Source organism: Fusarium keratoplasticum, chromosome 8 (assembly GCF_025433545.1).
Source record: "Fusarium keratoplasticum isolate Fu6.1 chromosome 8, whole genome shotgun sequence".
In the NCBI taxonomy this organism is placed as follows: domain Eukaryota; kingdom Fungi; phylum Ascomycota; class Sordariomycetes; order Hypocreales; family Nectriaceae; genus Fusarium; species Fusarium keratoplasticum.
Genome location: NC_070536.1, coordinates 2,642,361 through 2,659,599, shown reverse-complemented (window position 1 = coordinate 2,659,599; position 17,239 = coordinate 2,642,361). Strand labels below are relative to the sequence as shown.

The window sequence follows — 17,239 nt, the reverse complement described above, 5'->3', positions numbered from 1 at the left end:
AACTTTGAGTATTCACTTACATGTTGTGACGGAGCCCAAGGTTGAATGGGTCGAAGGTGTTGCCATTATTGTCGTCATCGCCATCGTTGTGCCTCGGATTACTCAACGACCACCAAAAGGGGCGACAGTTTGCAAAGTTGAACAAGAAGAATCAGGGCCGCGTCGTCAAGGCAACTCACTGATGAAATATCAATTTTTGATTTGCGCTTTTATGCGTTGGTCAACGCCTCCAGGCCCTCAGTCGCCCTAGGTCCTCCCTTGCTTCTCCTCTCCTCCTCTGCGCCGCTGGCCTTCCATGCACTCTTGATCAAGTTGATGATGTGATCCACGCCAACGTCCTTCTTGACCTGTGCAAACACCGTAGGGCCTCCCTCCCGCATCTTTCTCGCGTCCCGCTCCATGACGCCCAAGTCGGCACCCACAATCTCTGCCAGATCCGTCTTGTTCACAACCAACAAGTCGCTCTGTGTGATTCCAGGTCCTCCCTTTCTGGGAATCTTGTCACCACCACTCACGTCAATAACGTAGATGATGAAATCCGCCAGTTCACGGCTATAGTTGGCAGCGAGGTTATCGCCACCGGACTCGATCAAAAGCAGATCCGTCTCGAACTCGCGGTGCAGATCCTCCAGGGCGGCGAGGTTCTGGGAAATGTCCTCTCGGACGGCGGCGTGCGGGCAGCCACCAGTCTCGATGGCTCGGATGCGAGAGGGAGGGAGAGCCTGGTGTCGGGTGAGGAATTCGGCGTCTTCGCGGGTGAAGATGTCGTTTGTGACGGCGGCGAGGGAGTATTCCTTTCGGAGGGCGAGGCAGAGGGCGAGCATGAGGGCAGTCTTGCCGGATCCGACGGGGCTGCCGAGAGTCAGCATTCTGCTCGATGGGATGATGGGAGACTGCTCTCACCCTCCAATGCCAATGGTGAAGGCTCGATCAGACCAGTCGCGGCCTTCGGTGATGGGCATCTCGCGACCGAGGTAGCTACCAGGTCCATCGAGGATCTCGTGAGAGTGGCCGTGCTCGGCGGCCGAGAAGCCCTCGTGCGAGTGGGAGTGCGGGGCAGATCCGTCGTGAGTGTGCGACATGGTTGCTGGTGATGTCGAAGAGTCGAGTATCGTGAAGAGGGGAGGTTCACGACGTCAGCTCCTTAAAGAGGGGGAGAAGCTTTTATTTGAGACAGTTCCAGTTGGTGGCCGGCGGCGGGCGGCGACATGAGCAGCGGCCCTTATCAGTGGATAGCTTCCAGGTTGGCTGGAGGGGAAGCTCCAAAGCTTGCGTCAATGTGGGGGAGGGGTAAAATGCGCCGGCCGCCGCCGGGGGCTGCACCGGAGCCAGGGTTAGTATGACGAATTGCCGCTCCTTCTGACAGTCTGAGGCATGTTCACTTAAAGGATTGGCTTGTAGCCATGTCCTCGGACGTGTTTCACAAAGCATTGGGCGTGGTTTCCCAGGATAGTGTCACCGACTCCTCATCAGGGATGGCTTCACTTTCCGAGTTCAACATCCTCTGGGCTGGTGAAGAGAGCACTTTGACTAGGCCATCGAGCTCGCGCACAACTTCAACTGGATGAATCTCAAGGGCCTTGAATAAAATGCCCTGTACCTCGAAGATCATGCTGGGTTGCAGCTCCGACAGCCCTTGGTAGAAACGCTCTCTACCTTCGTCATGTTCAATGACTGGAGCAAAGTCTGAATCGAGCCATCAGTCCCACTAACACGACGAGCCTTGGGGAAGCTTACCAGGGGTGACGATGACTTGGCTGGTGGGGAAGATGGTGCGCCACAAGCCTTCCCATTCCAGCACCTTGTTTTTGCCCCGGCGATCCCGCAGTTTGCTCTCCATTTCCTCTGTGATGCCCTTGTCGTAGTCATCAACGACGGGAAGGGGGAGACTGGAGCAGCTCTGGTGGTTGGAGTGGCTGCCCAAGGCCTTTTTCGTAGGAAACCAAGCACTGCACGTTCCGCACTGGAAAGTGAAGTCCTTGGCCTGGTGTGCCGACGTCACATGGCGTCTAAGCAGGAGTCAGGTACCGACCTCGCAGAAAGCCCATGGAAATGCAGCATTTACTTGACGAGAGTGATGCTAGAAAAGGAGTGGTGGGAGCATGTAGGAAAGTCGCGGACGTTAAACACTCGAGGGTTTCGACGGCGGTAGGGGCAGCTGAAAAAAATGTCGACTCTCGATCTCTTTCTTTCGCTCGCCAGATGTACCGAAGACTCTCCCTCCTCAGGGACATCACGTCTTCTCTTGGTGCCTTGCGAGCTTGGTGATGTTGAGTTGTGCAGAAGGTCTTGGGCAGGCTGCAGGAGGTTATCTAGGAACAGGGAGCCCCAGTCAGAGTCGCTGTCAAACATGGTGCAAGGCTCAGGCAGGGGCATGTCTCTGAGGAGGTAGCGAAAATGAGAAACAAAAAGGACTACTTGATGGAGATAGCAGTGAGCCATCGAGGATAACAGTAGGGTTGGAGTTTTGGTTCCTTTATACTCCGTGCTTGAGTCGCAAATGGATGGGATGTGCTTAGGATCGTGTTCAATGGAAGATGTCGGGTAATGAGACGAAGGCGGATTGGAGAGGGGAGGCGGGACGGGACCTAGGATAAGGCAAGGTACCTTAGTGCAAGCCCAAGCGCACCCTGGATAGGTAGGGGTCCCATGGCAAAACCCTCGCCCTGAACCCCCCCTCCTCTGGTGAGCGGCGGCGGCAAGGGCTTATTTGATTGGTGCCCCGTAGGCTCTTAACTACACATTTGTGGCTTTTTGCACTGGGCAAAATACGGAGCTCGCAGTGGGAACCCTGTGATTGGACCAGGTTGATGTTTTTGTCCGGCGATGGACATGCAGGAGCAAGAGGTTGCGCACAGTCCCAAGGCGCTGTACCGGGCTCGGCACATCCCATTCTGGCAATGACGGGCTATTACATGTCTCCCAAGACTTGATGTTTGTCCCGACGGACCTCAGTCATCCTCAGTCGTTCAGTGAAAATGCACTCTCGGACCCACCAGAAGGACGGACAAGCCCGCCAGCTGCCTTTTCCCACCCAAATCCTCCCTTTGAACACTTCTATCGAAGGGCGCAGACTTACGGCGTGGATGCCTGCATAGCTGGATGGTTTGGTAATAGATGTCGAGTCCCTGAAGATGTACAGCCGTACATTTCTGATTCTTTGCATCTTTCAAAGGTTGCTGCTAGAAGTGAATTGTTGTTGCACCTCATCTTGCACCAATTCCAAGCTCCATATTCTTGATTAAGCGTCCATATATGTATCTAGTCAAGAAACCGAGATACTCCCAAGCAACTTTCTCTCATCAAATACATGATCGTCGGATGCCGAGACTTGCTTCAAGACCCAATGAAATGCCAACACACGGTCAAGTACTAGCTCACGTCCAGCTGCTCGAGGTCGCCCAGCAAAGAAGCAAAGGCTGTTACTGAAATAATGTATTTGATGATTGTTCAAATCAGATTATCCGGCATCCCGTCTTGTCAAGGAGCCCAACTGAGGGAGTTGCGGGGTGTACCCAGTATTGCACAAGCTCGTGATTGGTTGATACGCTACTGAACCAAGCCTGTGACAGGACATATGACGTACATCTCAAGAGAGAAGAGAGTCTCAGGCAAACCGTGACGAGGCCGCCGCACGGAGAAATCATGCCAGTGGGTTGCCTCGATGACTGTCATCTTCTGAGAACTTTGCGGAAAGCCCTGTCAGACGGTCTGACCTCTTGAGTTTCCAATCCCTTCTCGGTATTCCCATTGCTGCAACCAATGGTATAGTCGAGCCTCTTACTTCAACCAGCGTGTGCCCGCGCATGGCATTCTTGTTCTGAGCTAGCCCCGAGATGAAGTAACGTGACGGTCATTATGTAATCGCGGGCAATTGCCCTCGTCCGCTGCGATGGACAGTCGCTCATTCCTGGCTCTTATAAAATGCCAAATTTTCGCTTCGTGTAGATGATGGCGAACAGCAACTTCCTTCTGAACAACAAATAGTCAGAATTTACTCACGATGGCTTGCCTTGGAGGGATACAATATGGCCGAGTCGATGTGCTAGATATCCAGTATCTTGATGATCTAATAGATAGATAATCGGGTATCTGAGCTATTGGCCTAGGGCGATCTCATACAACGCTTTGTAGGCCATTGTTAATACATTTAAACTGCCAAATTAGGCAATGTGGAACGTTCGGGCGACGGGCCGGAGCGGTGCACCCGCCCGTGAAAGTGGAGATGCACGCGGAGGCCCGGCCGTGTGTGAAAGAAAAAGACGGCATGTTACTTCGATTCCTGCTATTACTGTGTGATGTGCAACAGATCTCCAGGTTCCGCAGGACCCCTGCGGCACCCACCAAACAAACAGTCAATTCCCTGTGTTCATGCTGAAACGCAGTGCCTCATCCAACCAGTGCGGCCTCCCCATCCTCGACCTCTGTGTAACGTTCGAGATAAAGCAACCGATCCAACGTATAGTGCTTCCAAGCGCAGCAAGAAAGCTTTGTCCCTGACTGATGAGCATCTGCAGATGCACACGGGCATCTTGCATCATGAGCTCTGCGGACATGGAACAGCTGTGTTCTCGAAGCCGTTGGAAGAAGTGGCACCAAGTCTCGTGAGCCTCAACAACCGGGACGAACTCTGACGGTCGGCCGTATTAGTGAAAGACCGGGTTGAAGTCGCATGGCTGCGTCAAGTTGGAGCAAGCAATTGTTCGGGCAGCTTACCGGGACTGGGAATATGATCGCTTTCTGGGAAAATGGTCATCCAAAGCGTGCTCCAGTCAGAAACACCATTTCTAGCCCCGCGGTCGCGGAGCCTCCGAAGCATGTCCTCAGTGATGCCATTGTCATGCTCATCAGAGTAGCATGTGCGGTGCCTGAAGCAAAGCCCCGATTCCTGATGCAGCTGTCGATCAAGATCTGCCCGAAAAGGAATACCGCAGTTGTTGCAGGAATAGGTAAAATCCTTTGATTGGTGCTTGGACACGATGTGACGCCTACACTTTGTGTTAGTTGAGGGAGCGAATGAGGTGTTATACAAGAAGTGGACTTGCTTCAAGAGGGCGATGGTGGGGAACGAATGAGTGGCGCAGATATGATGATCGCGGACATTAAACATCCAAGGATTGCGCTTCCTGTAAGGGCAGCTGAAGGATTGGTTGGTCGTCTGCACCTCTGGTTCCTGGGAATTAAACGCAACACCCTCTGCATCTAGCGCGGTGATTGTCGGGTCGAGGGTGTACTGCCTCTTCTCCTGGAAGTAGGATGGTCCAGGCTCTGGTGTTCCAGAAAAGTCTAGACTTTCCCCTGCGAAGGTGGGAAAGTACATGTTGTCACTCATGATTGATTGACAGGTTGCAGCACTAGGCGCTGCGAAGAAAGAGAGAGAAAGAGAGGGTGAGGTGGGGTGAGTTGTGAAGTAAACATGTCTAGGTGAGAGCAGTCAAGTCAAATAATAAATTGCTTAACCAGGAGGGAAACCAGAAAGCCTCAACTAAGCCATGCAAGGGCCGCGTGGCAAAGCGCCGCCGCCCGTTTATACAACACTGTCTGAACCTGGGGTAATTTGCCTCGGGTGGCGAATCTCAATATCAGCCCTGTTACGAAAGCCAACCAACTTGTCTAGGCTCCAGCTGATTAATGAACCGTTCCCGTTCAGCTGTGGAGGCAGACATCCTGAAATAGAACCGTTTCCCGAAAGAATCACCTTTTTCTCAACCGCAGCCTGTCACTCGTTGAATGCCCTTCGTTCGACACAGGTGTGGTTTAGCCGCCTGTGGCGAGAGAAAAGGCGTGGTGGCCCTCAACTGGGCAGACCCCAAAGTCCCGATCGGGCTGGGCTGCGATGCATAACTCCGAAGGGCCTCGTACTGTAATTACCAGGCAGACACTGCACAGCCAGGAAGGCTGAATTACTTGTTTAATGCGTGACCAACCAATCGAGTCTGTCGCGCGAGGGCCAGCAGCTCATGTTGGCTCTCGCGCAAACCTCATTTTCTTTGACTCGTACATTAGGTATTTGCACTGGCCTCATAGGGTTGAATGCGCTCTTGTGAGGCCTTCAGTCTATTTACACGTCATCACCCCTCAGGCCTCCAGGCCCTCAGTTCATGATGGTTTCAACCCCATCAATAGGCTCGGCCACGGCAATTCTTTCCAAAAATTCCGACCCCGCGGACTTCGGCGATTAGGATAATAATTCTTTGGTGTGCGGATATCATGTCTGGGTGAAGCCCTCACCAGCGCATCGGTTTTAGGCATCATGTTACAAATGATGCCTATCTACCGTATGACCCGGTGACAAAGCCTCATGTTAAATCAATGAACAGTCAGCGCTGCTGACGTGAAGAGATTGATGACCGGGGAAAGAGAGACGAGATCCGGTGCCCGAAGATGCAACCACAAGGGTCGGGAAACAAACGACACAATAAAACAGTAAATAAGACTAAATTCATCTCGACTCTTGTAAGTAAGCTTATATAAAACTGATAAAAATGCTTAATAAAGACATCCCAGTAGAATGATTGCCTTAGATCTCTTCCTTGTATCTTATTGTTCTTCTTGAATCTTTTTTTAACACTTTTCGGGGATAAGATGAGAATACATTGTGTGTGGCGCCTCACATACTGGGCACGGAGCGGCGGAGGGTTGGTACGGAATTGGGCAACTCGGCTGGCTAATGAGAATTGACAAAGATTCATCTATTGGTATCGTGTGGCAACAGATGTGTCATGCAGCGAGTATGCGCAACAGACAGACACGCTTTACGTCGAGTACACGTGTAAGGGCACGTTGGCGGTGTGCACAACTGGGGGGGTTGAGACACTGCAATCAGTGTGGGGATGGGCGATTGTCACGGAAATGGAGGTCAAACAGGGAGATCACCACCATCGTCGAATGCGCAGCGATGAAGAGTTGGTGCTTGGGAGTAAAAAAGGTAATGATTCGAATGCTTTCACTTACACAGCAATTCGTATCCTTTAAATGGCTCAAGATCAAAACATCACTCGTGCACACCACGAAACCCCTTCAAAGACGGCTGAGTGACCGGGCTGAAGGCTTCATCAGTTGCCACACAGAGCGCGTTCAAAACACGCCGGCCTCAACACACGTGTGATCCTACGACACAACGCCTGTAATAAGCCTAGGGGGCAAGCAGGTTGGGATTCGTCTCTTACCGGCCCCTCCGCACCACCTTCAATTTAATGCAGGAGTGTATGAAGTCAAAGGGTGTAGAGCCTCCTTTGCAGCCGAACTCCCCCAGGCTCTCTATTTAATAAGTGATCCCTTTCCCAACAATGTTCTTTTCTTTCTCATTTCTACCCAAGCATGGAGGTAATTCAGACTGCGATTCCTGTCCCCTAATTTTCAATACCATATTATCACATTATTACTTCAAAACACTCTCCTCCCCTTTCGCCTCGATACCTCATTGTCTTTGCCCCGACCCGACGGCGATTCTATCACATTTAAGAAGACGCCGACTATTCTTCTCCGTCTTGATACTTCACCCCCCAATTGCCTCCAACGAGGTCGCGTTTTTTCATCCTCTTGTCAACCACTGGCAACGACACCGAGTAAGCCGGCCTCGCATGGCGATGTCGCTCAACACCGACACTGACACTCCGTCGCAGAACCATGGAGACCAGCAAGATGATTGAACCCTTCATTTACGATGTGTCCCCCGTTCAGGAGCGTCTGATTTGGGGCGGCGCACCCGCACCCGGCCCCTCTGCTGCGGCCACCACAGCCGTCGACAGTGTGTCCAAGCTCTTTGCAAATGATAAGCTGAAGCCGGCCCCCAACTCCAACAATGCGAAACAGCAGGGCACCCAGAACAGTTCTGGAAAGAGCAGGCTGTGATTAATGGAAAGGTTATTTTAGGTTTGGCTATTTTGAGGGAGCGGCGATGCAAATGAGATGGCCTTCTGCGAGGCCCAGGGCTGTTGTCCTGGAAATGTTTAATGTTTGATGTTGTTGGCCTGGAGCCAACCTAACGACGAGACGGCGGTGGGACTGAGTGAGGCTCTCAGCATCGCGATTGCGAACGCCGGACAATGAACGAAAATGGGATAGACGGGTCAGCTTAATGAAACTCGATTACACAAATGAATCGTCTCTTTTCTCGTGTGAGACTCTTGATGCCCAATAGCCGTGGGGGAGGAACAATGAAACGGGGCTGTCGAGCAGGCTCGGCAAGTCCGGCTCTGCCGGACAACCATCTCAAAGGGAAAGATGGTGTCCGAAGGCAACGAAACATGAAACGAAACATTTGAAACAATTCTAATACGAGGCAGCCTGCCGAGGGAGTAAAAAAGGAGAGGCGCCTAAGGCGCAAGTAAACAAACGATTGGGAGGCTCCGGACGGCTCAGGCGCTTGGGCGACACGCAAGCGGTCCGCCGAGGACTTGCACATTGCCACATTTGAACATGTTGGTGGCCACCCTCTTGAAGATTTAACAGATGTCGTCGAGTCAGACGCCGTCCTCGTACAAGAAGGGCGCCAGTTTGAGAATGGCGCGCGTCAGTTTGACGCATTGGTCAAGGATGCCATAAATACTGTGAAACGGACCCTTCTCACGTCAGCGGGTTCGCAGGTGTGGTGATGTGGGCCAATGGCCACGTCGGGCTGCAGTAGTACGGGGGACCGCCCAAGAGGCCTCCTCTTCGAGCTGAACTTGAAACTCGGACGAAACATGAGATGATAGAGAGAGGAACGGAAGTCAAGAAAGTCTTTTTCGTTTTCTTTGACTAATTCAAGGTTTTCGGCCCGGGTGGGGCCGTGCCGTTCCCGGGTGGGACGGTGGATCGCCGGCTATCGTCTCCATTAACTTTAAATTGCATTCCCTTGTTCGTCTAGACTCAGGAACTAGCCCATCCTTGAAGGGGAGGGGTGTTGCTCGAGCCAAGGGAGGACCATGTCCTTCCAGTGTGTAACCTCTTGTCCGTGTGCTCATAGAAAATACCAAGACAACACAATGCCCGCAAACTCCCAACGCCATAGACTGACGCAAGACCAGAGATCTTAAAACACCGCCAACACCCAACCTTTGTCCAACTCGTGAACGCTGTATGCTTGACCTAGAACCCGCCTCGGCCGCCGATGTAAGTTGTAGACGTCTCAACGCCAAAATCAGGGAACCCGCCCGACCTCCTCTGCACGTCGACCACGAAACCGTACACCCTGCGCAGAGCCTCTCCAAAGTCATCACAGTCGCAACTTGAATGGATCATTGCCTGTGCGCGGTGTCTACCTGGTCCATCGAGGACGGAAAGACTCCTAAAGAAGAATTCTAGGGCTTCAGGGCCCTCGACAACAGGTCTGAAGGCTATACAAAGGTTAGCGACAACCAGTCAGCCGGGATCGAGGGTTCATACCTGGACTCGGCACTTCGCCACACCCTGGGAAGATGGTCATCCAGAGATCGCGCCAAGTGAGTACTTGGCAGATGGCCCGGCGATCTCGGAGCTTGGCTTCCATCTCTTGGTCGATGCCCATGTCGCATTTCCGGGTCGATGGGCTAAAATGATGAGGACACATTCCATTTCCAGAGTGCATCATCAGGGCATTCTTATTTCTGAACCACGAGTGACAGTTTTCACACTGCTCGGCGCACTGCGACAAGAGATGTGTGGACATGATGTGACGTCTGCCAGATGATCAGCAACGGGGTCTCAAGAGGTCGGGAGGAGGTGTTCTTACTTGACCATCGTAATGCTGGGAAATGATCGAGTCGCGCATGTCGGGTGATCGCGCACATTAAAAACCTCAGGATTGCGCTTCCGGTATGGGCAGCTGTAATTTGCATCGTTGGCCACAGTCTTTTTCTTTGGTAGAGGAGACCGAGAGGCCTCTGAAGATTGATAAGATGGCGACTCCAGTAAAAAAGCGTTGTGATTTCTCTTGGCGGGGTGAAACGGCGAGGGAGTCATGCAAGGCGCTGAAATGGTAATTGAAGAAAGGCACTGAGAAGTCGGGGCAGCGAACAAGGGCTGGCCCACGAACTCGTCAAAATCCTCAAAAGACCAATCAGGGGTCAAGGGAATGGTGAAGGAGGGAGCAGACGAGGCCATGTCGGAGGTTCATCGGTAAGCTGGTTGGGTGAGCGAACATGGTAGGCCCGAATCATCGAGGTTCATGGCCCAAGATGCTTTATACAGAAGACTCGTGGGTGGCACGTCAGCTCTCGATCCCAGTCATAGTTTGCGATTCAGCCCAACGCAGCTGAGGCAGCCCTGAGCCGCAGGAGGGTTCGTCCGAGAGTGGTTCATTCAGACCTGAATCAAATGCTCCGGGGATACGATTCTAGCGTCGGAAACAAAGAGAAACAGAAAGAATGCGCTGGAAGATTCTACGGGAAGCGGATGACGGGCTGCGCCTCTCATGGAAAGACGCGAATGTTCCATGGCGGTACGTACCCCCCAAGACGTCAGCACCCGACAAAGCTGTCAGCTTAGGTATCAGTTATTTCCTGATTTGTGTGGTCTGCTCACCTCGGTCTGGCCGCTTACTCATGAGTCCCATCACTGGCTGTAATTTGATTCTATTTCTAATACTCAAATGAGGGGGTTGGGATGCGGGCGGATTCACACTCATGCTTTTTGTCGCTCCGCAGACGACGATGATGATCGGCAGCGCCTCCTGCGAGAAGCCACCTGAGCACTTACACCGACACCACGTGCATGCAGATATGAAACAGTCTCAACAATAATATGGAGTCTTTCTTTTTTTCCTCTGCTTTGTTTTGATCTGCGTCAAATGGGATCTTGAGACTGGGCGCAGATCGGCGAAGGGCGTTAAAGATCACCAAGAACAAAAGAAGTAAGTTCACCAAGATCCAATGGTCTGAGCCAATTGCGATGGTTGAGCTTGCTTCAGTCCCATGACGTGACTGATGCATTTTTGGCTCTTGTCCAGCTTAAGTTCGGCATCTTCCATCTCAGCCAGGGTGAACCCTGAAGATTTCACGAGGATAAGACTTGAGGGGACTTACTGATCAGCTTCTAGATGCAGGCACATGGAGTTTGGCGTCTGCAAGATCTCCTTAGCGTGTCTCCCGGAAGCAGAAACAGGGTCTAGACCGGGTCCAACATCCGGGGATATGAAACGGTGGGATACTACTAGAAAACAGATAATCGATCACCCATCCTCGACTCGCAAGAGCAGTACGAGGCACAGCGGATGATGGCCATGGTTGGTGACTTTGACATGCAAACGAAGCGCAGCCGCGGACTTGGCCTACGGAATATAGCAATACGGCTCTGAGGCTGCCGGCATCATTGATCACCTAGGTCATACGCCCTACTAGGGTGTTGCTTCTGTAAGCAGATCATTGATCATCGTTGCCACAAATCGAGAGTTGAGCATGTTACTCACCGCCCTGTCCCGTTCCAAGCGGGAGGTAAGAGGGTGTCTGGTTTGCGCGATAAGGTGACGCCCACTTGTGCGTCATTTGCAGCAGAAATCTTCCGCTACCTCGGCACAGCATCAGCTATGCAAGCCAAGGCCATGCCACAGAAAGAAAAAGGGTGCGGCGGTGGCTCAACTGTCCATCTCAGCCTCTTGCACACACAGACCGCCATGCGAAAGGGGTCTGCCACTAAGCGAGGTGTGCTAGGCAACTCATTGAGCGGAGACTCGATTGGTGGACGTCTGCAGGTCCCCGGAGAGGTAAGTGGTGAACAAGACGCCCTTAGTTCCACAACTGTGAGGAATAAGACGTGCACTTTGCTCCATGCCCAGTGGGAGATGATGAGAAGATAATGGACCAGCGTGGGATGTGTGGAGGAATCATGGCTACATAGCTCTAAGCGAGCGCATCTTTGCCTTTCCATGGCAGATGGAAAGAATTGCTTCTTCTGAGACCCTGCTGTGTGCGCTGGCTTTGTCTTCTTGGTTTCTGGGCGATCATTGCCCGTCAGCCTCGCAACAGATCGCAAGCAGGACCCGAGTGACAGAGTCGGGTCGGGTGCCAACCAGCAGAACGGAGCTTGTTTTCTTTTTTCCATTTCTTCCTATACTACGTACCTAGTATCTTGTTCTTTCCTTTTTTGCTTTGCACTCCCCCTCCCTGGAATACTGATTTGTAAGTTTCATGCCTGTTTTTGATGTCCCTTGATCTGCAGCCAAGTCCAGCACGTGCATGTATTTTGCTACGTTGCTTTTCAGAGAAGAGAGGCATTTCAACAAGTCCAGGTTGATGGAGAACACAAGCAGCGATTGCCTCTTCTTCTTCTTTCCTTTGATGGTTAGCCTACAGACACCTCGGACGTGAGTTATCCGGACATCGCAGTCGTCGAGCTGTCTCTTTGCCCACCCGCTTGATTACCGGGCCGCCGGGCCTGTGGATCTGAGTTATAAACATCAAATCTCAAGATCAGGCTGAGCCTTGAGCCGCGCCGAGTACCAGGAGGTGTGGGATGACGACTGAGAACTACACTCGTACGGAACACTTCACACCCGATATTGAAGCTCCTCATCAAGGTTAAGAGATGAAAGTTGGCCTTGAAAAAAGAAACTAACTTGTTGGGCAAAAGTATGGCCTTGATCGTCTCATCCATTCACCGAGGACACCTTTGCACTCTCGCCTCCCGCAGCAACTCATGCTTCACTTACCAACCGATGTTTGAAACTGCCCAATTACCCTCCTATGTCGCCCTGTCTTCGCAAGTGGTGCCCAGCTCATTCGTTCATTATCGACGTGGTGGGTGTGTTGCTGCTTGCGAGGCTTGTCCTTCCACGCGTCTGGCAATCGTCGCCACAACCAGCCGGTTTGCCTGGACCGAGTCAGACATTCATGACAACAGAAGACGGCAGGGCTGTCGGCTGCATCCAATCTATGCGCCAATTTCGACCTCTCGTCGTCACCTTGCATTTTAATGCAGCACGGGTTACTCATTAGGAAACAAACTCTGAGAGAGAACGTCAAGCCTAGGGACCAGGCATTGCTTCTTCATGTAGTCTCACAACCTTCGCGACATGCAAGACGTCGATCTCTCTCCCTCCTATAAGAGAAAAGCACAGGAGGATAAAGTCCTGCGATGATCTCATCTGTTCAGCCGCATGTTGGATGCCCCTTTGCCGGTCCCAGTCCAAGGCATGGGTTACTTTGTTGCATAGAAGATAGTCCGCGTCGATCCCAAGGCACAACGAAGACAACATAGGCAAGATCACAATACAAAGGCCATAGCCTCTCGCTCTTCTTTTTCGATCTTCTCATAATATTGTCCGAAAATTCCTCTTCAAGTTTGAATCTAGTTGTGCTGGACTTCTAAACTCTTTCACTGTCTTGATCTCGCCAAGTCGACTTAGATATCGCTCACCTGCCTCTACCGCTCACGTTTTCTATTTTTGTCTATCAGGACTCTTTTCTCTGCGAGACAGCCGTAACAGCTGCCATGGCTTCCAACCCACCACCCATCAACACAGACTGTGTGAATGGGGAGGACATGATGTCAGTTCATGGCACTTGACATGGCCAGTGTTTATCTCCTATTGACCTTTATAGACCTGCCAAGAACTATTCGATGCTGCTGCGATACCTTCACGATAACACTTCATTTTCAGACCGTCTGGTCGAGCTTACCGTCGTCGATTCCACCACCAAGGAGGGCAATGCAAATGTCCTTAGATGCAACAACGTCGATACAGCCCAGGAGAACAACAACAAGTCTTCGGGCAGTTGAATCGGTCCCTGGTATTCTAGTTAGATTACCGCAGATGGAGTGGCGTTTCAAGGTCTAGGGAGGAAAAGGCGATAACGTATACGTTAGACAGTGAGGGCACTCAAGCATTATGAGTAGCTATCTTCAGTTTTATCAGTGTTTAGTAAAATGGAAGCTGTAATCCTTGACTCTCTCTATCTCAAGTTACAAGGCAGATGGCTCAGACACACTCGATGTGTTGATGAGTCGACCGGCAGTTGAGAGAGTGATTTCCTTCCTACCTGTCGATCAGCGGCACTCCTGTGGCTTGCTCCCTTTTCAGCCTATAAAGCCCTCTCGCTGCCTTTTCTTTTTCCTTTTTCTTTACAGCCAAGGTATGAGAGTCGAAACGTGTCATCCGCTGGTCGAGTTCATTGGCCTCGGTGACCTCGTCTCATCATTCGTTCCATATCGATGTCTTTGATCTCACGAACCGACCAACTATTTGTCAGCTCATGCTCTCTGTTATATTACTTGATCTCTCAAATACCTTTTTCTTATTTCACGAAGGCGGCTCACTTCTTGTTCGCCCCTACCCTGGCGTCCTTGATCTCCTAAGTCTGTCGGTCCTCACATGAACAAGCGGTCATGCACCGCCCTGAGTATGGCTTGCCTTTGATCGGCAATACCACTCACCCTTTGTGGCTCCCAGTTCAGTAACGCCAGTTTCTTGAGCTCATTGGTTCACAGCGAGTGTGCGCAATCGCGATGATACATGCGTCGCCCAGGGTCAGCTCTTCTCCACCCACCGAGCCGGCATATCTCGACTGGTGTACGTCCCACGGCGAACCGGTGAGTTCATTCCTTACGAAAAAAAAAAGCAAGGAGAAAGAAGAATATTTGCTCGGTGGGTGATAAATTTCTTTGTTAAAGCAATAAATGAACTCTAGTGAATGCAAATGGCTGGAATCCGCCTTGCCCTGCTTGATCGCCTTGTTCTACTTCTCGATACTGTATACCTACAACAAAGGCGTCGACTCAGTAGGAGAGTCTCATCCGATCTTGGAAATCTTGCGCTCCTGGTAGATCAAGGAAAGACGGATGAGTGTCATGGATCTCGTGGGATGAGGCACAAAGGATAACCAACCCCGCGCTCGGACAGACAGTTCTTGCCGCAAATGGAGAGCGGGTTTTGAGGACGATCTATTTTGAGGCAAACAGTTCGCGAGAAGGCAGCTGAATCTATGTGGAAAGAAACGCGCAGCCTAGTTAGGCTGCATGTCTGAAGTTGCGCTGACGCTTAGCTGATTCAATAAGCCAGCGCATGAATAGGGGCATTTACTCGTTCAGATCTCGGGCCAGCGATGAGAAAATATCGCATCGACGTTTTCAAGCAGCGGGCAGATGCATCACTAGCCTTCCCCAATCGAGACGGGGACCCTAAACAGTTTGCAAAGCCAGTACCTTGCCCGGTCAGTGGGTGTGGACAGGGGGGCGTCGATTTCATCCCAGCCGCCGACCATGTCTGGCCCAACACACAGCCCGCTCTCGAGTATTGATGATACGGTTAGATGCGATATCATAATGAGCGCTCATGTAGCATTTGCTGAGAGACTGCTACTTTGGCGTTCTGAGTAGCAGATATTAAACCTCGGTCGGGGCTGGTAGTAGGTCATCTCTCACTTCACCTCAACATGTATTCATCCACACAATGGGCACCCGAGTGTTGTATCCTTTGTTTGCTACTCAACTCACGACGTCGTCTGAGATGAAGCATAGAGAGAGGCCTGACACAATAGAAGAAGGAGGTGGGTAGGATGGAGGGGTTGTGTCCCAACAGCTTCCAGCCTCGCCCGCTCCCCTTCAACTCATCCTGCGCAACGCAAAAGAAGCATTCGTTTCGCCATGTCCCGGAGCCTCTGCATCCGTCACTCGTCTGTGGGGTCGAAGAACCGGGACCCTTTATTCCTAGGTTATTAGTTGCCCGGAGAATGTGTAAGTCTTATCGCGCATCGATCAGCGTAGGGTACGCTTATCCCCCTCCAAGTTCCCCCGACGTCACTGCCGATGCTGGCACCAACACAACCAGGCTCCCAGCCACCCTGTTGTCGCGGGGGCTTGAGGGGCGGGCCGAACTGTCCATCCATGGATCAAGGTAGGTTGCCAGATAGCGTCCTCTTTGGCGTCAACAATGATGATTTAGTTGTGGGTCTAGCGTTGCGTGCGCCTGGCAGGGATTGAGATCCATGCTTGGCAACGGCACTTGAGCACCTGAGAGACACCACCACCAAGGCTCCGTGATCACAGCTGCTTGTTTCCGATTTCTAGGCCCACGTTCTGCGCCGAAATTCCCTGCCTCATCTTCGGTGATGTACGCACGCCTAGGACGAAACGACACATATATAGGTGTAAGGTTGGTTGCAGGAGCTCGTTAGTGATGCCCTCTCTCACCCACAAGAGTCGTGCCTTTCTTGAGGCACAAGTCCCGAACCCATGGAGGTCGCACTGGCCTTGGTTAAGGGATGCCAAGTACCTACCTATAGTATCTGCGCTCGTGGGAGCTTGGCCCCTCGACCTGACGACAAGTTCGCTGCCGAGTTGTCTCTTCTCTCGGCTTTCTAGTGCGAGATTGGACTGTGACAAACATTCTTCCAATCAAGGGGTAGAAGACCGCCGCCGTTGGCAGACCGGGTATGTGGTTCCGGGGAGTACATAGAAGCGAATTCCGGATTGACATGTAGGGCAGGAAATCTTGACTTACAAGGGGGGCGGTCGAGAAATCCAGAGCTACAGGCGAGTTGGTGCATTCTTCTCCCAGCGTGAACACCTGTCAACGCTTGGTCTGTGTACGAGGCTTGCCGTGCGGTGTCACCGCTGAGCGGTAAAAGCATGGTCACTTCGGACAGACATTTTGGACAGATGGGCTGGAAGGAGGGAATCGATCACAGCCCCAAACGCCAAGCGTCTTAAGGAAACAGACCACGTGGAATATCATGCGCGCGAAAAAATCTGCCCCACTTTGCGCGCGCTCGAAATGTTTCAATGCGCGCGAGCTTGACATTTGGGCGCGCGCCCAGTGGATCCAGAATCCTCGAGCGCGCGCACGGTGGGGCGTACTTTTCGCGCGCAAAGTGGGGCAGATTTTTCGCGCGCACAGGGCCTTTGAAGCGTCCCCTTCTGGATTTTCGTCTTAAACTTCTTTTAGCAAGGTCGCCAAGAATACTGCCACCATAGGAAGTTTCCATTTTCAAAAACGGTTCAAGATCCATCCTCGATCAACGGCCATTCTAGGTAGTCACCTGACCCTTGACCATATTACTATGCTCAAGCCAATGAAGCCATCAACAAAGGCGACAACAAGCAAGATTAACCATCATGAACTATGAGATCTTGTGGTAGAACGAGGCTCTGGCTCGATTGCAAAGCTGTTTTACACCTATCACCCTGGTAGTCCCGAATCCGGGACTGCAGGGGTTTCTCCCGTCCAGATTGCCGTGGTGTAGTCCATAAGTGAAACGAGGAGAGGCGAGCTGACAGATACCCCAGCGAGGTATGGCCTATACACCTTCTGGATTGGGCCTTTCTACATCATCGCACCAATATG

General features: G+C 51.9%; 4 protein-coding genes across 4 annotated transcripts; all 4 read right to left on the bottom strand.

Annotated features, from left to right (window-relative positions):
- Positions 1–209: 209 nt before the first annotated feature.
- NCS57_01062800 (uncharacterized protein) lies at positions 210–1,082 on the bottom strand (the record flags this gene model as incomplete). The annotated part of the gene is made up of 2 exons (XM_053060369.1): positions 210–852; positions 904–1,082. The coding sequence occupies 2 exons, from the start codon at positions 1,080–1,082 to the stop codon at positions 210–212; spliced, it is 822 nt and encodes a 273-aa protein (XP_052910763.1).
- Positions 1,083–1,420: 338 nt separating this feature from the next.
- NCS57_01062700 (uncharacterized protein) lies at positions 1,421–2,352 on the bottom strand (the record flags this gene model as incomplete). The annotated part of the gene is made up of 3 exons (XM_053060368.1): positions 1,421–1,686; positions 1,738–2,009; positions 2,066–2,352. The coding sequence occupies 3 exons, from the start codon at positions 2,350–2,352 to the stop codon at positions 1,421–1,423; spliced, it is 825 nt and encodes a 274-aa protein (XP_052910762.1).
- A 2,329-nt stretch (positions 2,353–4,681) lies between these two features.
- NCS57_01062600 (uncharacterized protein) lies at positions 4,682–5,332 on the bottom strand (the record flags this gene model as incomplete). Its single annotated transcript, XM_053060367.1, has 2 exons — positions 4,682–4,988; positions 5,031–5,332. 2 exons carry the CDS (start codon positions 5,330–5,332, stop codon positions 4,682–4,684), a joined length of 609 nt encoding a protein of 202 aa, XP_052910761.1.
- A 3,740-nt stretch (positions 5,333–9,072) lies between these two features.
- On the bottom strand, positions 9,073–10,065 carry NCS57_01062500 (uncharacterized protein; the record flags this gene model as incomplete). The annotated part of the gene is made up of 3 exons (XM_053060366.1): positions 9,073–9,320; positions 9,370–9,641; positions 9,695–10,065. 3 exons carry the CDS (start codon positions 10,063–10,065, stop codon positions 9,073–9,075), a joined length of 891 nt encoding a protein of 296 aa, XP_052910760.1.
- Positions 10,066–17,239: the final 7,174 nt, after the last annotated feature.